Below are 21,597 nucleotides of genomic sequence, written 5' to 3' on the forward strand. Positions count from 1 at the left end.
ATATTTTTATTTTGTTTTCTAAGTTTTTAAAAATAAATTTTATGTGTTTTATTTTTAATTATTCTCTATATTTATATAATTATTTTTTAAATCAACTTTTAAAAAATAAGTAAAAACAATTGTGGAAAGATATGTTTTTTGAAAATATCATGTTTTTTGTTTTTAAGAGATAGAAAACTACTTTCTATTTTCTAGTTATCAACGTGTTTTCTAGTTCTAGTTATCAACGTGTTTTCTATATTTTCTTTTTTTGAGAATAAAAATTGTTTTGGAAAATAGTTACCAGTTAGCCTCCTTAGTTTGAAAATTGTTTGATCTTCAATAAAATGATTAAAGAAATTAAAGTTGCTTGATTTTCAATACAATGATTAAATAAATTAAAGTTAGTATTGTTTGAAAAGTGATAAAACAAAGACTATGAATAATTAAGGAAAATATCCAAAAGGGGGGGTGAATTGGGTTTTTCAAAATCTTTTTCCACACAATAATATATGCATAAAATAAATAAATGAAAGAGATAAAGTTAGAGAATTCAAACTCGGGTTTATAGTGGTTCGGCACTCCCTTGCCTACGTTCACTCTCCTCAATCTCCTAACCGAGTGAGGGTTCCACTAACTTGAAACTTCAATCAAGCTTTCAATCGTCTTACACTTGGATTCCGGCTCCAATGGGCTCTTACACAATCTCTTCAAGATTTGAACCACTTGAAGGCTTTCACACTCAGTTTACACAAGGATGAAACTCTCAACCTAGCTTAAGGAAGGCTCAAGTACAAGAGAAAGCTAGGATGAATTACAAGAGTGCACTAAGAATATGCAAGTGATGGTTTAATGCACTAAGAAAGAAAATGAGAGTTTTTTAGATCAAGAACAGGTAGGTAGGCTTTGAATGCAATTGTTCTTTTTTTCATAAATGAAGAGGAGCTCTCAATTTATAGGTTTCTAAGCTCGGGAGACAAAAACAACAGAAAGTAGCCTTGACCGGACGAGCAAAGGGTCGATCGGATCACTAGCCGTTGGAGCATTTAATGCATGGCAGGTTACCGTTGCCTCGACCGGACCTCGACCGGATAAGGGTGACGCTCGACCGGGAAGAGAAAGCTACTGGGAGAGAGAGAAGGTTTTTGTGCCTCCCTCGATCGGACCTCGACCGGACAAGGGAAACCGGTTGACCGGTTCCCCAACCGGTTGAGCCGGTTGGCCATAGCCTCGACCGGATGAGCCTTTTGGCCATAAAAACTTATCCTTTTTTATTTCTTTCTTTTCCAATACTTAGGCAAGGTCTTTAGGTGAGTTAGTATGCCAATTTTGAATCAATTTGCCTAAGGTATATTTTATAAAACTCGGTTTTTAAAGAAAATCAAGTTTTAAAGAATAAACCGAGTTTTCTAAGATGCATGAAAAGGTATGAACATCCTAAGTGCACTCATGCTATCATCTTACATTCATTTCCTATGATCACAAGTCTTCCAAATGATCTCGATCCCGTATTCGTTTGGTCCTTGATGAATTTTTGAGATTATGCCTGAGATTCTTAACAATTTAAAACAATTAGTCACTTAACCATGCTTTGTTATCATCAAAACCTGATTAGGAGAACCCTTGGGCTAACAATCTCTCCCTTTTTTATGATGACAAACCTTGGCTATCTAGGAGACAGAGAAATCTCCCCCTCAAACCAACCATGGGATAATCAACACAAAATTTAGGAAATTTAAAGCGAGAAGACAATGTAAATCAATAAGAGTGTCATATCATATATAAGCAAGAGCAAGAGTACATGAAAGCATAAGTATGATATGCATGGAAATGAAAAAGTCTCCTAAGGTCTCTATCCTAACATATCTCCCCCTTTGACAACATAAAAAAGAAACGAAGGGGGATCCCAAACAAAGTCAAGGCTGAGGAGGTGGTGGTGGAAACACAGAACGAAGGTAAGCCATCATCTCCTCGTGCTGACTCTCCTGGCGGCTCTCAAGACACTCAATTCTCTGTACGAGATGCTCAAACTGAGAGGTGAAGCCGGCCTGATACTGATCGATGCGATCCTCCATGGAATAAAAGCTAGTATCATGAACTACTGCTAACTCCTCCATACGAGTCCCGAGAGAGCTAATCTGTGCCGAAAAATCCATCCAAGGTGGATGATCAGGAGCATGAGGAGCCTGAGATGGTAGCTCAGTAAATGATGGCTGAGATGAAGGGCCTGCTGTGAAGGATGGCTCAGTCATCATAGGCTCTGAGAAGGTAGTCTCAACATGAATGCCCTTTGACTGATGTGGAGGCGGAATGTCAACCTCGGGCCCTTTCTGCTCAAGGTCCCTCTAAGGGTCCAACCCATCCTCCATCTCTCTGATCTCGTCCTCCTCCTCTACTCCGGGGTGTATCTAATCATGTCCCCGGGCCTCTCGCTCAGCTTTCCTAACCCAGGACCCATCGGGGGCCTTCTCAAGCTTCATGCGCCCCAGAGAATGCTCGTCATACGTGTCATAGATGCTGGGTGCCTCAAATTTTGTCTCTCTACTCAAGTCTACCCCAGCATCCTTGAAGACACGAGTGAGGAAGCGGTCGTAGGGAAGCACTCGTGTGGTGCTCTCACAGCAGGACATCATATGCCTCATCATCACATATCCTACGTGTATTCGCCTCCCGGTGAGAAGTTAGTCGACAAGAAAGGCCTCATAGTAGGAAACCTCGTCCTGATGTCCTCCTCGTGGTAATAGGATGGAGCAGATCATATGGTGAAGGACTCGGCTAGGCACGATCAGGCTATATGCTGAAGGTTTGCCCATCCCATGGGCATCTACAAGTCCGCACAACCTCTGAATGGCCTCTCTAGGCTCGAACCCTGGGATAGTAGGCCATGCCTTAGCCTCATATACTCTGAGACCAACGGGGGGAATGTCAAGGATGCAGCAGATGCTCTCCGGACTCAGCTCAATCTCAACTCCTTGGACAGTAGTCCTAATCGGTCCTCCAAGTCCATAGGTCATCCTGGAGTAGAATGCACGCACTAAGGTCGGAAAGATAGGCTCAGAAACCATCACAACTGGCAGCCATCCCATCCTGATGAAGAGTCCCTCAAACCTGAGGCTCTGAAGTTGGGAGAAATTGATGTTTCTCCCTAGAACCACCTTTCTATTGGCGAAATGCGTCTTGTACCTCTGATAATCCTCAACTGAGCCGAAGAGGGCGATGTCATACCTCGCCTTTCAGTGAGCCTCGGTTTGCTCAGGCTGCTGAGAGGGCTCAGCAGGGCGCTTGCCCTGAGCCCTGGAAGTACCCGTCTCCTTTTGAGGAGCACTCCAAAATCCAAAAATGGAGATAAGCTCGGAGAACTGAAGCGAGCAGGCAAAGAGAGAAGACCGACCCAAATAAGCCCTAGGCGCGCGGGAAATGAGCAAAACCAGAAGATGGCGCGCAAACAGAGAGGAACCTGTCCAGATCTGAAGTCCAAATCCGTCCAGAGATGAAACCCTAGCCTCAAAATCTCGTCAAAAATCACTCCAAAACCTGAAATCGGTCCAAGGAATAGCCTAAACTGGTCTCTGAAGGCGGGAAGATGAAGAGTATTCAAGGAATGGCAAAGAATAGTGGAAAAAACTGACGCGCGGGGGCCTTTTAAATTCCCAGCCCCGACAAACCGGTTGACCGGTTACCCAACCGGTCGATCGCCTGGTCAACGGTCACATTTTCCAATTTTTCTTGTGTTTTCTTGTCTCGTGATCCTCCCCCTGCTCTTTTCAGTTGAAATCCCCAATTTTTTATGTCCAATGCCACGAGAATTTTGATTTTTAGTCAAAAATTGACCTATTTCCTAAGGGATTGCTATATGATGCGTATGAGATGAATTTTATGCAATCATAATGCATTTCTAACAAGAATTCATTATACAAACATCATATCAAAGAGAAATAACCCCTAGTTGTCTTCTAATATCGGAAAATTGTTCTTCACTTAGAGGTTTTGTAAAAATATCGGCAAGTTGATCTTTTGTGCTTACAAATTCAAGTGTAATGTCACCCTTTTGTGCATGATCTATAAGAAAATGATGTCTAATTTCTATATGCTTGGTCCTAGAGTGTTGCACAGGATTTTTTGAAATATTTATGGCACTAGTGTTATCACATTTGATAGGAACATGTTCAAAAGACAAGTCAAAATCACTAAGTGTTTGTTTCATCCAAAGGATTTGTGCACAACACAAACCGGCTGCTATGTATTCGGCTTTCGTCGTTGACAAAGCTACCGAATTTTGCTTCTTACTATGCCATGAGACAAGTGAGTGTCCTAAGAAATGACAAGTGCCACTAGTGCTCTTTCTTTCAACTCTACAACCGGCAAAATTGGCATCCGAGAAACCAATCAATTCAAAATTATCACCCTTAGGATACCACAAACCAATATTCATTGTCCCTTTCAAATATCTAAGAATTCTTTTAACGGCACTTAAGTGAGATTCTTTAGGACAAGATTGAAATCTAGCACACAAGCATACACTATACACGATATCGGGTCTACTAGCGGTCAAATAAAGCAAGGATCCTATCATGCCTCTATACATAGTTGAGTCAATAGATTTACCTTTTTCATCCATGTCAAGCTTGATGGATGAGCTCATTGGAGTTTTCATCACCTTGGCTTCTTCCATGTTGAACCTCTTGAGAAGATCCTTTATATACTTTGCTTGATTGATGAAGGTTCCTTCCTTTAGTTGCTTGATTTGAAGTCCAAGGAAGAAATTGAGTTCTCCCATCATGCTCATTTCAAACTCACTATGCATACACTTAGAGAAATCTTCACAAAAAGAGTCATTAGTAGCTCCAAAAATAATATCATCAACATATATTTGAACTAGGAGCATATCCTTTTCTTTGGTTTTTATGAAAAGAGTTGTGTCAATTTTTCCCATTTTAAAACCCTTTTTCAAAAGAAATTTACTTAGTCTTTCATACCAAGCTCTAGGTGCTTGTTTCAAACCATAGAGTGCCTTTTTAAGTTTAAAAACATGGTTTGGAAAGTTAAAGCTTTGAAAACCGGGTGGTTGTTCAACATATACTTCCTCATTTATGAAGCCATTTAGAAAAGCACTTTTCACATCCATTTGATATAGAATAAAGTCTTTGAAACATGCAAAAGCAAGCAACATTCTAATTGCTTCCAATCTAGCTATGGGGGCAAAAGTCTCTTCATAGTCTATTCCTTCTTCTTGATTATACCCTTGGGCTACCAATCTTGCCTTATTTCTTACTATGATGCCATTTTCATCCATTTTGTTTCTAAAGACCCATTTGGTTCCAATAACACTTTGATTTGAAGGTCTTGGTACTAGTTCCCATACTTCACTTCTTTCAAATTGATTTAATTCTTCTTGCATAGCAATCATCCAATTTTCATCAACTATATCATATTTTATGTTTTTAGGTTCAATTTGAGAGATGAATGCAAGATTATTACAAATATTTCTAAGGGATGATCTAGTTCTTACCCCACTTGATGGTTTACCAATGATTTGATCTTGTGGATGGTTGATGACAAACTTCCAATCTTTTGGAAGGTCTCGGCTTGATTCACCTTGCACTTGTTGAGGAGGAGATAGTGCCAAAGGTGATTCTTCTTTCTTGGGATCCTCTCCACTTTCTTCTTGTTGTCTTTTGTCCTCAATTTGCAATTTTCTCATGGAGGTCTCCAATCCTAAATCATCATCAAAACTTTCTCCTTCTTGAAGAGAATTGTTAGATTCATAAAAAATGACATGGATGGACTCTTCTACAACCATGGTTCTTTTGTTGAAAACTCTAAAAGCTTTACTTGAAGTTGAGTAGCCAAGAAAAATTCCAACATCGGATTTTGCATCAAATTTTCCAAGATTATCTTTGGTGTTTAATATAAAACATTTGCACCAAAAGACTTTGAAATAGCTAATATTGGGTTTCTTGTTTTTCCAAAGCTCATAGGGAGTTTTCTTAAGAATGGGCCTCAACAATATTCTATTTAAAACATAGCAAGAAGTGTTTACCGCTTCGGCCCAAAAATACTTTGGCAAATTTTTTTCATTTAGCATGGTTCTAGCCATTTCTTGAAGAGTTCTATTTTTCCTTTCAACTACCCCATTTTGTTGAGGAGTTTTAGGAGCCGAAAAATTGTGATTGATACCATGCTTATTGCAATATTCCTCAAAGTCAAAATTCTCAAATTCTCTCCCATGATCACTTCTAATGCAAGTGATTGAAAAACCTTTTTCATTTTGAACCTTGTTACAAAATTTTGAAAACTCATAAAAAGCTTCACTCTTTTGACTTAAAAACAAGACCCATGTGTATCTAGAGAAATCATCCACAATGACATAAGCATAAGATTTTCCTCCTAGACTAGGTGTCCTAGAAGGACCAAATAAATTCATGTGTAGCAATTCAAGAGGTCTAGATATTGAGATGAAATTTTTGTTTTTAAAAGAGTTTTTGATTTGCTTTCCCATTTGACAAGCTTCACAAATTTTGTCTTTTTGAAAATTAATTTTGGGAAGGCCTCTAACGAGTTCATCTTTGTTGAGTTGGGAAATGAGGTCCATGTTAGCATGTCCCAACCTCCTATGCCACAACCAACTTTGATCATGCATGCTTGAAAAACATCTATCATGGCCATCATATTTTGAAATATTTATAGCATATACATTTTCACATCTATGTCCCATGAAGATGGTTTTGTCATTTTGAATATCCTTGATGATACAATGAGATGCTTCAAAAATTACTTTAAAACCTTTGTCACAAAGTTGACTAATGCTCAAAAGATTGTGTTTTAAACCATCAACTAATAAAACACTTTCAATAAGGGAGGATGTACCATTACCTATGTTACCTTGACCAATGATTCTTCCTTTTGCATTGTCTCCAAAGGTGACATATCCTCCTTTTCTCTTTGTAAGGAAGGCAAACTTGGATTCTTCCCCGGTCATGTGTCTTGAGCACCCACTATTCAAGAACCACTTATCCTCCTTTGAGCCCTACAAAATAGAATTCAAGTTGGTTTAGGTACCCATGTCTTTTTGGGTCATTGAGAGTTAGTGACTTTGGATTTTTCAATCCAAACCTTTTTAACCTTAGCATTTGAATTCTTTTGAGCACCATTTCTTAAGGGACATGTACTACTAATGTGCCCTCCTCTTCCACAAAAGTTACAAATGGTGGAAGGACATTCACTTGAGGATTCTTTTACAAAATAGTTTTTAAAATACTTTTGGTTCTTTGAAGATTTGAATCCTAGTCCTTGTTTGTCAAAAACACATTTTTGGCTTGCTAAGGTCATTTTAAAGGACTTTTGTCCACAAGAGAAAATTGAAAAAGAGGAGGTCAACCATTCATTTTTCTTTTTCAAAATTTCATTTTCATTTCTTAAAATCTCATTCTCTTTTTCAAGATGAGTTTTAGAGATTTCATCAATCGAAAACTTTTCTTTCACTTCCTCAAGTTCTTTTTCAAGTTCTTGAATTCTCTTTCTAAGAGAATTATTTTTCAAACTAAGTTTTTCAAAATCCTCATATAGTTCTTCAAAAATAACATGCATATTTTCATCACTAGAGTTAGAGTTTACCTCATCAAGATCATCTATTGCCATGAAGCACATGTTTGCCACTTCTTTTTCCTTTTCTTCCTCGGAAGATTCTTCACTCTCACTCCAAGTGGCCATCATTGCCTTCTTCATTCTTCTTTTGGCTTCAATTTTGTAGAGAGGACAATCATATTTAATGTGTCCCAACTTTTTGCATTTGAAGCATATCAAATCTTCTTTCTCTTCCCATTTTTCCTTGTCACCATGTGATGAGGATTCCCTTCTTCTTGAGGGATTTCTTCTAGAGGTAAACTTTTTCCCTCTAAACCTTTCACCTTTCATGTACTTGTTTAGCTTTCTTGTGATGAGAGCTAAATCATCATTTTCTTCACTTGGTTTTTCTTCTTCAACATCTTCTTCTTCCTTGGTTGTAGCCTTGAGAGCTATGCTTTTCTTCTTTTTGTCTTCACTCTCTTGTAGTTGCTTTGTCAAACTGATTTCACAAGTCATTAATGACCCTAAGAGTTCTTCCATAGGTAGCTTGGTCAAATCTTTAGCTTCTTGAATAGCGGTGACCTTTGTATGCCACTTTGAGGGGAGAGACCTCGATATCTTCATCACCTTTTCGGATTCATTTATGACCCTTCCCAATGCTTCAAGGCCATTAAGAATTTCAGTGAACCTAGTGATCATCTCAACAATAGTTTCAGTTTCTTTCATTGAAAACAATTCATAGTTATGGACAAGTAGATTAATTTTTGACTCTTTCACTTGATTTGTTCCTTCATGAGTTATTTCAAGCAATCTCCAAATTTCCTTAGCAGATTTACATTGGCATATTCTATTATATTCATTCCTATCCATAGCACATTGCAAAGTAAAAACGGTTTTAGCATTTAATTGAAAATTTCTTCTATCAAGCTCATTCCATTCTTTCTTGGGTTTTGGAACCAAAACTCCATCAACTAATTTAGTGGGAAAAGTTGGGTCATCTTCAATGACATCCCATACATCTAAATCAGTTGATTGTAAGAACCAAGTCATTCTAGCTTTCCAATAGGGATAGTCGGTTCCCGTAAAGAATGGAGCTCTATGTTTTGAACAATTTTCAGTTTGAGATGAGCTTGATGGAATAACCATTTTCCTCTTAGATGATTAAGTCTTAAGCAAGAGGTCTAGCTCTGATACCAATTGATAAAACAAAGGCTATGAATAATTAAGGAAAATACCCAAAAGGGGGGGTGAATTGGGTTTTTCAAAATCTTTTTCCACACAATAATATATGCACAAAATAAATAAAGGAAAGAGATAAAGTTATAGAATTCAAACTCGGGTTTATAGTGGTTCGGCACTCCCTTGCCTACGTCCACTCTCCTCAATCTCCTAATCGAGTGAGAGTTCCACTAACTTGAAACTTCAATCAAGCTTTCAATCGTCTTACACTTGGATTCCGGCTCCAATGGGCTCTTACACAATCTCTTCAAGATTTGAACCACTTGAAGGCTTTCACACTCAGTTTACACAAGGATGAAACTCTCAACCTAGCTTAAGGAAGGCTCAAGTACAAGAGAAAGCTAGGATGAATTACAAGAGTGCACTAAGAATATGCAAGTGATGGTTTAATGCACTAAGAAAGAAAATGAGAGCTTTTTAGATTAAGAACAGGTAGGTAGGCTTTGAATGCAATTGTTCTCTTTTTCATAAATAAAGAGGAGCTCTCAATTTATAGGTTTCTAAGCTCGGGAGACAAAAACAGTAGAAAGTAGCCTCGACCGGACGAGCAAAGGGTTGACCGGATCACTAGCCGTTAGAGCATTTAATGCATGACAAGTTACCGTTGCCTCGACCGGACCTCGACCAGACAAGGGTGAGGCTCGACCGGGAAGAGAAAGCTACTGGGAGAGAGAGAAGGTTTTTGTGCCTCCCTCGATCGAACCTCGACCGGACAAGGGAAACCGGTCGACCGGTTCCCCAACCGGTTGAGCCGATTGGCCATAGCCTCGACCGGATGAGCCTTTTGGCCTTGAAAACCTATCCTTTTTTATTTCTTTCTTTTCCAATACTTAGGCAAGGTCTTTAGGTGAGTTAGTATGCCAATTTTGAATCAATTTGCCTAAGGTATATTTGATAAAACTCGGTTTTTAAAGAAAATCAAGTTTTAAAGAATAAACCGAGTTTTCTAAGATGCATGAAAAGGTATGAACATCCTAAGTGCACTCATGCTATCATCTTACATTCATTTCCTATGATCACAAGTCTTCCAAATGATCTCGATCTCATATTCGTTTGGTCCTTGATGAATTTTTGAGATTATGCATGAGATTCTTAATAATTTAAAACAATTAGTCACTTAACTATGATTTGTTATCATCAAAACCTGATTAGGAGAACCCTTGGGCTAACAAAAAGTGTTCTAAGAAAACAATTATGAAAAATGATTTTTTTTATTAATATTTTATAGAATAAAAGTATATTTGGAAATTGATATGTTTTCTATATTTTTAAATATGTTTTAAAAATAACTTTTAAATGTTGTGTTTTATTTTTATTCATTTTTCATATAAAAGAAATAGAAAAACAACTAAAAAGTGTTATTTAAAAATATAGTATTTTCTGTTTTTAAGAATAAAAAACCATTTTTTGTTTTTTGATTAATAAATATGTTTTCCTAATTTTTTTTCAAGAGAATAAATAACTATTTTTAAAGAAAAAAACTCTCGTACTAAAAGCATGTTGTTGGATAATTGATTTAGTGATCATATCATTTAATATCCATTTGAATACACTTTTTATTTTTTATTTTTAAAAATAAAAATAATTACAACTTTTATATAAAATATAAAATCTTTTAAAGGCTTAAATTATAAAAAAGATAATGACTTTTAATTTTTCTTTTTTTAAATGATGTACTAACAAATTTATTATCTCAAATTATAACATTTTAAAAATATTTTTTAAGAATATAAGGTAAATTTATATTTTTTATATTTAAAATTTTACTTAATTAGTTATTTAATTTCTTAGCTATATCATATTTATTAAAAATTAGAATCATTTGAAGACAGTTAAGTAAATGTGTTAAAAACCGATATATTTATTAAATGTGTTTATAAAACAAATATGATTATGCTTAACTAAAATCCACTAAAATTCATATTATTTTTAAGTTGTATTATTGTATGGTATCAAAAAATTCAACTTTGAAAGACATCTCCATGATGATGAATCCCATTTAGAGAAGGCTCTAAACTTTAAAGCTGAGTGCTCTTGCACACATGGAAGACGGTTTACTATTTCTTTCCAACCCCACTTTGGCTTACAATAAAGTTGATCTTGTTTGTCCAAGGGGAAAAAAAAGCATTATCCACATTTTCCTGAGAAAAAAGGTAAAGAAAACTTTGCCACCCTCTCCCACCAACTTCACTTTCCAATGGATGAAACCCTAATTTTAAAAATGCAACAACACCAAGTAAACCCTAACCAGACAAAAAGGAAAACCAAAGTGGGCATCAAGGGGTGTCAGCAAAAGTGAATCTGACATAGAATAATCTCGGACAACCAAACTAGGCTTCTTCAAAAAAGTTGGTGAGTATTTTCATTATTGAGGGGCTTTTTTTTATGTATGCTTTAACTTCAACTTGAGTTTTTCTTTATATAATTAAAGTTAGAAACAAGAAGTTAACGAACTCTATTAACTTAAGTGGTATTTGTGTTTTTGGCTTTTTGTTAAAAGTAATTTATTTTTAAAATTTAAATTGTTTGTTTTTCTATTTTTTATGACTTATTATAAACTTTTTACTAAATAAAAAGGTCAAAATATATAATTTTTTTTAAATAAAAATAATAATATATTAGTTTTTCTTTACTTTTTAATATTTAATAAAAATAAAATATTACAAAAACAAATAACCTAATATTTAACACTATTAAGCATTAAGGTTCTATTTAGAATTAAGTAAAAAAACAAACTTCACCTTAGTTATATAATTAAAGTTAAAAAAAAAAAAAGTTATCCTCAATCAAGTCTATAAAACTTATTTAGATCAGTTAGTAAAAAGCCCAACCCATATCAAGAACTTGGTATGAACCGTTAGTCCATCATTGCATAATAGCTTCATTTTTAGATCAAATTTATTGTTTAACGTGGTATCGGACTTTTGTCTATCTTCCCATATTAATGATCTCATGTACAAAATTTAAGAAAAAAAAGGAGCACTATGAGTTCCCCCTCCAAAAAAATGAAAAAAAAAAAAAAAAATCCCCTTAGAATTTTTAGGTTAAATTGATGGCTTACTATTTTGCATTTGCATTACTTTCTCATTTCAAAATCCTGCAATTTTACCATTTTTGTTTTTCCAAACTCATGTTTCATAAAAAACGATCATCAGGCTATATTGACAGTTATACTGATATGATATGAGCTCCCTTCTTGGCATTAGGCCAGGGCACATTTGGCCATGGAAACTGCAATCAAAAGCCTCTGAAATGGATGTTTAATCAGGGTAGCTAGTCCCAAAAACAAAAAGGGGATTCAAAACAACTATTGTGTGAATCAAACAACTAGTGCTGGGACCAAAGAGAGTGGAAGAAATGGCAAGAACATGGGGGTCCTAACTTCTTATTATATTTGCCCATCTCACTTCTCCTCCTCCCCCTCTTCTTCTTCTTCCCCTTTTCACCTTTTTTCCCTTCTCCATGCTCAAATACATAACCCCACATTCATGCATGCCCACAAAAAAGCCAAGCTCTAAATGGAACTGGTCGGTTTTGCACCACCATTATTATAGTGAGAGGTGTGAACCGCCCCCAAAAAGGGATATCCCACTCAGAATTCTTAGTATAAAGTTGCCTTCAAGCCTCAGGCCTCAGGCCTCACATATCCTGTAATATCTTCAACAATATCCCTTCTTGTAGTGCTGCAAGTGGTCACAAGCATAGCTCTAGCCCCAAGTCTTGGAGTCATTTTTTTGTGTTCCTGAGACATGGGCTGTTTGATTCTTTTATCTCCTTTACCATCCTCTGTTGATGACACTGACAGAAACTAGTCATAATCTGAGCCGGGTTCTTTGAATTTTGGAAGCATCAACTTGGCTGCCTAGTGAAAACAACATCTCTAGGATAGTGAAAGTTTTTTGAGTTTGAGTTTGTCTATAAGTGTAGCCTGGCTCAACTCTTTTTGTTCCATTCAGTCCTCATTGAGCATGGAGTTCTCTCGGGCTTTCGTAGTTGTTGCCTCCATTTTCTTGTGTTTTCTCCTTGTTTTCTTTTGCAGTAGGTTTCAGGATCATGAGTATCATGAGGAGCATGAACATTTGCATACATTCTCCCGAATTTCACTGCCACCTTCTCCTGCACCAGAGGCAGCTAGCCCAAGTTACAATGGCTACTCCTCTATTTATACTGCAGTTTTCAATGTAAGATCGTTTGGTGCTGTTGGGGATGGTGTCACAGACGATACACAAGCATTCAAGATGACTTGGGACACTGCCTGCCAAGCCGAATCAGCAACTCTTCTGGTTCCTCATGGGCATTCCTTCATGATTCAATCCACAATCTTTACTGGCCCTTGTAAAACTGGCCTTATATTTCAGGTATTTGATCAGTGTTGTTCAAGAATGAGATTTTCTGTAAGGTTTCTACTGAGTAAAGACAACTAATAGGCTCTGAACTCGGATTTTTTCTTTTTTCTCTGGATGATGAAAAGATCGAAGGAACTATCATGGCACCTGACGGGCCAAGCTCATGGCCACAAGGCAACAGCAGGCGACAATGGCTGGTCTTCTACAGAATCAATGAAATGTCCATGCAGGGAGGTGGAGTCATCGATGGGAGAGGAGAAAAATGGTGGGATCTTCCCTGCAAGCCTCACAAAGTAAGCCATCGATCTCCATTGCCATGTCTCTGTTACTTCAGAAGCTTCTCACTGACATCCTATGCCAATGAAACAGGGAATCAATGGAACGACGCTGCCTGGTCCTTGTGACAGCCCAGTTGTAAGCCACAAACACCATTCATATATCTCCTAAAGTTTCATCTCCACAGCAAGAAAAGTACTGAAAATTTGTCTGTAATCTCATCTCATTGTTGCAGGCCATAAGGTTCTTCACAAGCTCCAATTTGACAGTGCAAGGACTCAAAATCAAGAACAGTCCCCAGTTCCATTTCCGGTTTGACAACTGCCAGAACGTTCACATAGATTTACTCAACATAAAAGCCCCTGCTGAGAGCCCCAATACTGATGGAATTCACATCGAGAACACAAACGGTGTGAAAATCTACAATTCAATTGTCTCCAATGGTAATCCCAAAAGCACCAAATCCTCTCATCTTTGCCTCCATCACTCTCATAACCTGATTGTGTTTTCTGGTCGTTGAATTCTCTTCTAGGCGACGACTGTGTATCGATTGGAGCTGGTTGTCACAATGTAGACATCAGGAACATAACGTGCGGCCCCAGCCATGGAATAAGGTAAATTCAAGGATGGAAACCAAACTTCTGCTCTTTCCTCTCTGCTCTGCAAACAAAAACTTAGTCCTTACCTCTTTGGATGCAGTATTGGCAGTCTCGGCATTCGAAATTCCCGGGCTTGTGTTTCAAACATCACAGTGACAGACTCAATCATCAAGCATTCTGCCAATGGTGTTCGGATCAAAACATGGCAGGGAGGGTCAGGTTCTGTATCTAAAGTAACCTTCAATAACATTCACATGGACACAGTCCGAAACCCAATCATCATCGACCAGTACTACTGCCTCACCAAGGGCTGCGTCAACCAGACTTCTGCAGTTCTCATATCCCATATCTCGTATACAAACATCAAAGGTACTTATGATGTCAGAAGCTCGCCAATGCATTTTGCTTGCAGTGACTCGGTCCCTTGCACCAACCTTACTCTTTCAGAAGTAGAGCTGCTTCCCTCCAAAGGACAGATTATGATGAATCCATTTTGCTGGAATGCTTATGGAGCTTCACAGACACTCACCATTCCACCACTTTTCTGCTTGTTGGAGGGCACTTCACAGTCATTACCACAGAGAGAAGTCGACAAGTGCTGATCAAAGTTCACATTCTAAGTAAAGCATATATACATAGTTGTATCAGATTACAAGCTGAGTTCACGAAAATTAATTTGACTTGAAGTGTAAAAGCTTCTGTCATTTATCTAATGTACTAATTGAGAACATGTGTTATAAACATGGGTTCCTATCTACTAAGTTGTTGCAGGTAGAGTACAGATAACTCCATGAAAAGTTCTTCCCTTTTGCAATGGAATACCTATATCTTTTCTATAATCTAGGGGCTCTGTTTTCGTGCATGTTCCCTTCAGAAGGTTTTGAAGTTTGTAAATCATGAACCTAATAGGAAAAGCTTCTTCCAAGTTTTCTTGGGATGTTTTTGATATTCATGTGTTAAGAAAAAGAGGATTCTGCAGGCTACATCCATGTTAAATATGTGTCTCAAGTTGGTAATCTCATGAGTATTATGGTGTATCACCCTTTTAAATACGTTTTAACTCAAGCAATTTCGCAATTGATTATCCTCGAGGAGAATGTAAAATTACCGTTAGATATGCAATAACGTCACTCCTTAAATATGACAATTCAAGAAATGACCTTAAAATACGTGTGTAAGCCTTGAAATGGTCAGATTTTGTAAAAGGCCTCGTGATGAGAAAAGACCCCAAGAAGGGTGAGTGAGGCCCTAATATAAGTCTTAGGAATAGTTTTAAATAATGGGCGTTAATAAATAAATTGATTTTCGAATGAGATGGTTAAATCATTACTAACCAGGGAGACTAGCGCATGCTCGGGGAAAAGTCACAAGTTTTTAAATGTGGTAGAAAGAAAGAGGAGATTTGTTCATGAATATGAGGTGACAATTGGGTGGGTGCATCATGCTTCTTTAATCTTTAGAAAGAAAGGTTGCTTTACTAAAACAAACTTTTTCTGTTTACATCTTAGAATGTCCTTCACATAACCTCACAGTGGAGGCCCCAATATAAGCTTAACTTTTCTAAACAAACTGCTTAGAAAATATGACAGTTTGGAATTTTGTAAAAGGTTGTGGACAAACTGCTCATTTCTACTGCATCATTCTTCTATAGCCATACGGTTTTTCACAGTATCAATAAAGTCCAATATCTTTTAATATGGCATGATGATTTGGGGAACTGCCCACAGTTGATTCTCATCACTTTTATCCCAAAACCACCAAACCCATTTGAGGGCAGAAAGCATAGAGGCGCCGCAGTAATGATTCAGTGGTAAGGAAAGGGGGAAATGGAGGAGAGAGGGCAGTGTCCTTAAGTAGTTATGGGGGTAGGAAGAGAATCTGGGTAGAGGTGAGAGAAGGTTTTAGCATATGAAAGTGACTCTGGAAGTGAGGCATGGAACTGCACTTGCATGGACAGTTGTGAGTCTCTCTCTTGAGCATGCGCAGGCGCTCAAGGCTATTACAATCACGGATGGAAGACTAGGCTTACAGACTCCCCGAAAAGGCAAGGGAGCACAAGCCTATTTTCCAAATGCCACTTTCCTCCATTTTCTTCTCTTCTATCTCTCCCTGTCAAGAGAGAGTTAGAGAGAGTCCATTTTCTTGTAGGGGACCTCGGTTAAGGACATTTCCCATGGGGGACCTGGCTAGCTAGGCCACCACTCACCCATAGAATGTGTTTGAAGGAGTTGGAAACTTGGAGGATATGAAATGGGGCTGACTTCTATAGAGAAAGACCCAAGTAGGTGGATGAGCAAGAAGACTTCTGCAGGTAATAATATAATGATGATAGCCATAACTAAAGGTAGCAGCTAAAGGAGACGTGATCAGCCACTTCATTTTCATCAGTTATGATGGCTGGATTGTTTTTATCAGTAATGTGTCAAAGTTTAACACCAATGGCCTAGGGTAGCTATGTTTCCAAGGGTGAATAGAGTCATTTTTGAGCACCGGGTATTAGATCATTTTCCAACACCTTGTCTTATCATAATCATCTAGCAACAACCGTCCCTAACTAGAGTTAAAATCATCATACAATTAACAGAACAGCCACACCACTAACCCCCGTGGCAGAGAGGCACCTTGAGCAACATTCAGGAAGACTCGGTGGCAACTGGGGCCTCTAAAGGCCAGAACTTAAAAACAACAGCATTGGGGGTATTGGGGTCTCCGGGATTGCCTTTTCATTTTTGGTAAACCATAGTTTTGGGGCCCTTATGAGCAGTTACTTTGAGGACTCGCATCGTTGTCATCCCATGATCAGATCAAGACTGAGGGCATCTAAGTTGGGAATTTGAGAGTGAAACTAACAAAGGTGAGAGAAGAGATTCATGCTTTTGTCTGCAAATGGAGGAATGCCATATGACCTGAGATGAAAGACAACCAAAAGGAATCCAAAAGGAGTGTGAGGGAATCTGACAGCGAGTTTCACACTACACCTCCTAATGGAAACAAATCCACATAAGCAGACAACCAAGGTAACCATGTTCCACAAAGGACTACCTAGAATGAGAAACGTGATAGAAATGAGTAACAGACAACTCTCAACAAGAGATTCGCAAATTGGAAGATTAGAAGTTTATGCCAACTAAACATGTATTGCTGCAACCTCGGATATAAACCTGTAACAGAGAGGAACCCACATGTATGATAAAGTCTGCCTACTAGTGCCCACTCATATAGTTATTGATTTGGACTTCCTAACTAGGAAGGACATTTTCACATGAGTTCAGTGTAAACAATACAATGCAATCAAGGAGCCACCCACTTGAATTACCAGCCTCACTCCAGAAGACATGGACCACATCTTTCTATGATACTAATAGTAACAGTCTGGAAAAACCCAAGGTATCCCATCTATTGAAGGGCCATGTGAAAAATAGTTGAAACAGGGGTTTGTGTTTGAAGCTATCATTACTTTCACAGATACCAGTTGTGTTACAAAGGGAAAATAAATTCAACTGCATGCCATCGACATCAAATAGTCTGGGGAAGATGCAGAGACGTCATCAGTATCACCCAAATGTAAGCAGGCACTGCAAGTATGGAATCAAACCATGACTTTATTCACAAATTAACATGAAAGAGTGCTTGAAATTAAATTCCAAGGAAAGGTCTAAAGCTTCTGAATCACATCACTGAAAGTACATCAGATGTATGACAAATGCAATTGTCATTCACATACTCTTATCTGTTTATTAATGCCATTTATATAACCACACATCCATTCACCATCACATACTTGTGCAAATAACAATACATTCATAAAAGCTCCCAACATGAGGAGAGCACTAATTCAAAGAAGCAAGTACCTCCAACAAGGAAGCTGCAAACTGCATTTGGGTTTCCTCATCTATAGTCAAGAAGAGGGGCACATGTACAAAGAGCGATTGAATACCATTCTGCTCTGCAAACCGAAGGGAATGATAGTATACATAATTGCATACAAATCGGCCTGCATCATCAGATGGCATCACCTCGTAACCCATCTTTGTCAAGGTCTTGGTGATCTCCTCAACAGGAAGAGAAGTCTGCATAAAGTTAGAACAGGAAATCCTTCTAAGAACGGGCAAACAGATTAGGCAAAATGACAGCATACATGGATTATTGCCATGATATGGATTAAGATCATGCTAAACAAAAATGCTCTTCTTATAAATTGGTCCAATCATATTAACCATAAACGTACTCCAGGATAAAAGAAATATCAAGCAAAAAATGACAACAGAACAGAAGTACAAGTAACCTCAAACACCACAATCATAATTAAGTTTATAATTCTGATCTAGTCCATTGAACTGATATCCTTATCTTGCTCCATGAAAGGAAAATTAACACTTGGTGGGAAATGTCTGAAAAAATTCAACAGAGTGACCAACCATGATATCTTCACAAGAAAAAGAGAAGTGGCTAACAAGCCTAACATGCCGTTTTACAACAAATCAAATAGTCCTACAATTTCATTGATTTATAAGGTCAAATGAATTTTAATTACCACTGAGATGAACAAAAAGAAGAAATTTTAATTAACATATGCTCTAAAGTTGAGAGTATGAATAAAAATACAACTCTTTTTTAGAAATGGTTCCTGGAATAGAAATGAGGAGTTGAATTCAGCATTCATCATTCTTGGCATTAAATATAAGGTCCAGGGCAACAATTTTGAATATATATAAGAAAACAAATAAAAGAATCATCATAATCATTCTACCTCTCGTGTTCGTGAAATTCCACCATCTGCAGGAATAATGGGGACTTTCTGCAAATAATGAAACAAGAAACACTCAACTACATAAAAAGAAATTGGTAGGTAGAGCTGAGTGTTTTTAACTCCCATTTTTTGGGACTGGGTATTCGAACCTGAGGCTTCCATCCCATCTCATCGGGACAACGAAAAGTAGCTTCATTGACAGCTTGATGCTCAATAGCAAACCTTGTTGCACCACTGTTAACTCCAAAATGCACCTGAAGAAATGTTTTTGAAAAGGCAAGAATTTTTTTTTTTTTTTTTTTGATAAGTTTGGAAAGGCAAGAAATATGATATCCATGAACATGAAAAGTCAATGTGTAATTGCACAAAGACAGATCCATAAATTTTTTTTTTCTTTTTTGAAAAGTTTGGAAAGGCAAGAAATATGATATCCATGAACATGAAAAGTCAATGTGTAATTGCACAAAGACAGATCCACAAATTCTTAAACTTGAAGAGTACAAATCTCTAGAGTTAGAGCTTGGGAATTGAAGGAACTGTGAGATTTACTATGTCATGTAACAGGCTTCCCTTAATGTGAGGCTCAATCTTTAGATCAAGAGACATTTACCACGAGACTAAACATTAAAAGAATAACAGGAAGAGTCTAGGGCAATCATTTCACACATTAACAACAGATCTCAAATATAAAAAATGCAAGGAAGCATCTTAAAATTGGGTTTAATGCCCATGGTATGTAGTCTATAAATTTGAACTTTGTTCTAATGTTCTACGGGGACCTTCACCGTTTGCAACTATGCCATATAAATTATAGAGGAGTCATCAAAAAGCGGGGAATTATGATTACTAGTCTCATAGGCACCACTTGTTGGTGGAAAGTGAGCAAGAACAGAAATGATTCCAAGTTATTGAACTAGCTATTTTAATTGCTAGTCACGTTTGTCTTCTTTTTTTTTTTTTCTTTTTTTTTTAAGAGAGGCATGGGGGAGATGAAACTATGTGAAACCAGTTTCCTGCATTTTGAGGAAGTTAAGAAATGCCATTGCCAAAGAATCCATGTTTTTGTGCTGCAACTACATCAGAAATGGAGGTTTTCCGATAACATTTCCTGAATCCATTTAGCTAAATGCCAAATGGAGCCATAGTGTTGTGAAACATGCTTTTCTGTTTGGCCAGCTTGACCCTAAGTGATTTATAATCAAAGAAGTAGTCTTTTAATATGTATTGAAGTAAGAAACATGTGAGCAACTGACCCAAATAATTCTCTTGGAATTTGAAGATTCTGAATCCTTCCCACTTATAGCGGATTGCAATGTCTGGTATAGGGGGACAAGCGCACCCTGCCCTGCAGTCTCAAGAATGTTGCAGCTCCCAAGAATCAGGCCTTTTGGCAAACCGTTTTTCTTCATATACTCTTGCAAATTACTGACAATTGTCTCTGTCGGATTGTCTGAAACTCCATGGAATTTCTTAAAACCTGTCACATGGATTGTTACTGCAGGAGGCCCTTCCGATCCCATTTACCAACAATTGAGATGAAACCAACAAACTATAGCATCAAATTGGAACCAAATGCCTCAATACCTGCAACAAATGAAATCGAATGAGTTCAGCAGTCAGCGTAAGCATGATCAAGTAGTAAAATGTTACATCTAACATCAATGCAGCCCCCACAAAATTCATGTTACGGCACTCTTAATATTGATTCCAATGCTCTCCAAGATGTAATTTAATAGTCATATCAGCAGATTCAGATCAACTATTGGTGCTCGTGTTTGGTTCCTTGAAAATGCGGGAAAAGATAAGAATAAGTTTTGAATCCAAGATTTCTCATCATTTGGGACTTGAGAAAGCAATTATTTCCACTCAACTACGCCTGATTGACTATTTGATTCTGCTGAGGTGGGTTTTTTTTCCATTTTTTTCAAAATTGAGACAGTGTAAAACTTGTGATTCAAAATTTTCTTTTCTTTTCTTTTCCTCTGTTTTCTCCACTATCCATGAAAAAGTAACAGCAGAAAATTCTGTATTCCTTGTTGTAATACCTTTAACAAATTCTGAAACAGAGAAATAACACCCAAAAATCTAAACTTTCATGTGATTATATTAAAAAATGTTAAACAAAAACAAAATCGAAAAGCCCAATAGCTTCAGTAGCAGATAAAGTATAACACCAGAAGGAATGAACAACATATTTGCAAAAAGAAGTAGATTAGAAGAGACAAACCGTGAAACTTAAAACCCATTCAGATTAAAGCAAAACACAAACTAATAATCCGATCCAAGAAATGAAAAAAAACGCAGAGACACCAAAGAGAGATTAAACCAAAAACCCAACCCAATTCGTCACTGCAACAAAGTCAAAGCACAAGAAACCAAAACCCCAATTGGGATTGAACTGATCAGACACCCAAATGATCACAGACATCAAAAACCCAGAAAATCTACCTGAAAAAAAGGGGTTAAAATTGAAGCATGTGTCCTCAAAAAAAGACGAGAGAGAGAAAGAAAGAAAGAAATAACAACAAGAACATGAGCCTTTCCTTACCTATAATTCTCAAAGATGGAAAAAGAAATGGCCCAACCACTAGTCTTATCTGTTCAACCCTGATTAAAAACTTGACAATTTGATATAGACTGAGATTAGATTATTTATTTATACCCTTACAGAAGAGAAAGAAAGAATTATAGACAAGGTGGTAGTGGTGGGTCACTTTCAAAAAAAAAAAGAAAAAAAAAGAACGAAAGCCATACCCTCATGCACATACATCAGTGATGGACTTGCATACATTGAACATCCTATAATATAATATAGACTTTAGGAACAGTAAAAGGTTGTTTT

At 37.3% G+C, this 21,597-nt stretch overlaps 2 protein-coding genes across 7 annotated transcripts; one reads left to right on the top strand and one right to left on the bottom strand.

The window, feature by feature from the left end:
- Positions 1-12,228: 12,228 nt before the first annotated feature.
- On the top strand, positions 12,229-14,951 carry LOC100264928 (polygalacturonase At1g48100). Its single transcript, XM_002276909.4, has 6 exons — positions 12,229-13,142; positions 13,256-13,423; positions 13,500-13,544; positions 13,642-13,849; positions 13,939-14,020; positions 14,106-14,951. The coding sequence occupies exons 1-6, from the start codon at positions 12,753-12,755 to the stop codon at positions 14,605-14,607; spliced, it is 1,395 nt and encodes a 464-aa protein (XP_002276945.1). The 5' UTR covers positions 12,229-12,752; the 3' UTR covers positions 14,608-14,951.
- A 2,427-nt stretch (positions 14,952-17,378) lies between these two features.
- LOC100252925 (uncharacterized) lies at positions 17,379-21,434 on the bottom strand. Of its 6 annotated transcripts, none has more exons than XM_059742600.1 (6): positions 21,304-21,434; positions 20,009-20,339; positions 18,905-19,009; positions 18,756-18,803; positions 17,857-18,075; positions 17,379-17,580 (listed from the first exon to the last, which is right to left on the bottom strand). In XM_059742600.1, exons 2-6 carry the CDS (start codon positions 20,273-20,275, stop codon positions 17,560-17,562), a joined length of 660 nt encoding a protein of 219 aa, XP_059598583.1. In that variant the 5' UTR covers positions 20,276-20,339; positions 21,304-21,434; the 3' UTR covers positions 17,379-17,559. The 6 variants fall into 6 exon arrangements, with proteins under 6 accessions (XP_059598583.1, XP_002280794.1, XP_059598584.1 ...); XM_002280758.5 differs by having other exon boundaries at positions 21,204-21,385; XM_059742601.1 differs by lacking the exon at positions 21,304-21,434 and adding an exon at positions 20,983-21,210.
- Positions 21,435-21,597: the final 163 nt, after the last annotated feature.

This window comes from Vitis vinifera, chromosome 14, assembly GCF_030704535.1.
Source record: "Vitis vinifera cultivar Pinot Noir 40024 chromosome 14, ASM3070453v1".
In the NCBI taxonomy this organism is placed as follows: domain Eukaryota; kingdom Viridiplantae; phylum Streptophyta; class Magnoliopsida; order Vitales; family Vitaceae; genus Vitis; species Vitis vinifera.

What these genes read in the sequence shown, in the direction of transcription:
- LOC100252925 (XM_059742600.1), bottom strand. Translation starts at nt 20,275, where the DNA reads ATGGGATCGGAAGGGCCTCCTGCAGTAACAATCCATGTGACAGGTTTT. An exon ending in ATTCCAAGAGAATTATTTGG is followed by an intron (nt 19,010 to 20,008) that starts GTCAGTTGCTCA and finishes ACATTTCTTCAG; the next exon opens with GTGCATTTTGGAGTTAACAG. An exon ending in TTGCAGCTTCCTTGTTGGAG is followed by an intron (nt 17,581 to 17,856) that starts GTACTTGCTTCT and finishes CCATACTTGCAG; the next exon opens with TGCCTGCTTACATTTGGGTG.
- LOC100264928 (XM_002276909.4), top strand. Translation starts at nt 12,753, where the DNA reads ATGGAGTTCTCTCGGGCTTTCGTAGTTGTTGCCTCCATTTTCTTGTGT. An exon ending in GTCCTTGTGACAGCCCAGTT is followed by an intron (nt 13,545 to 13,641) that starts GTAAGCCACAAA and finishes TCATTGTTGCAG; the next exon opens with GCCATAAGGTTCTTCACAAG. An exon ending in GGCCCCAGCCATGGAATAAG is followed by an intron (nt 14,021 to 14,105) that starts GTAAATTCAAGG and finishes CTTTGGATGCAG; the next exon opens with TATTGGCAGTCTCGGCATTC.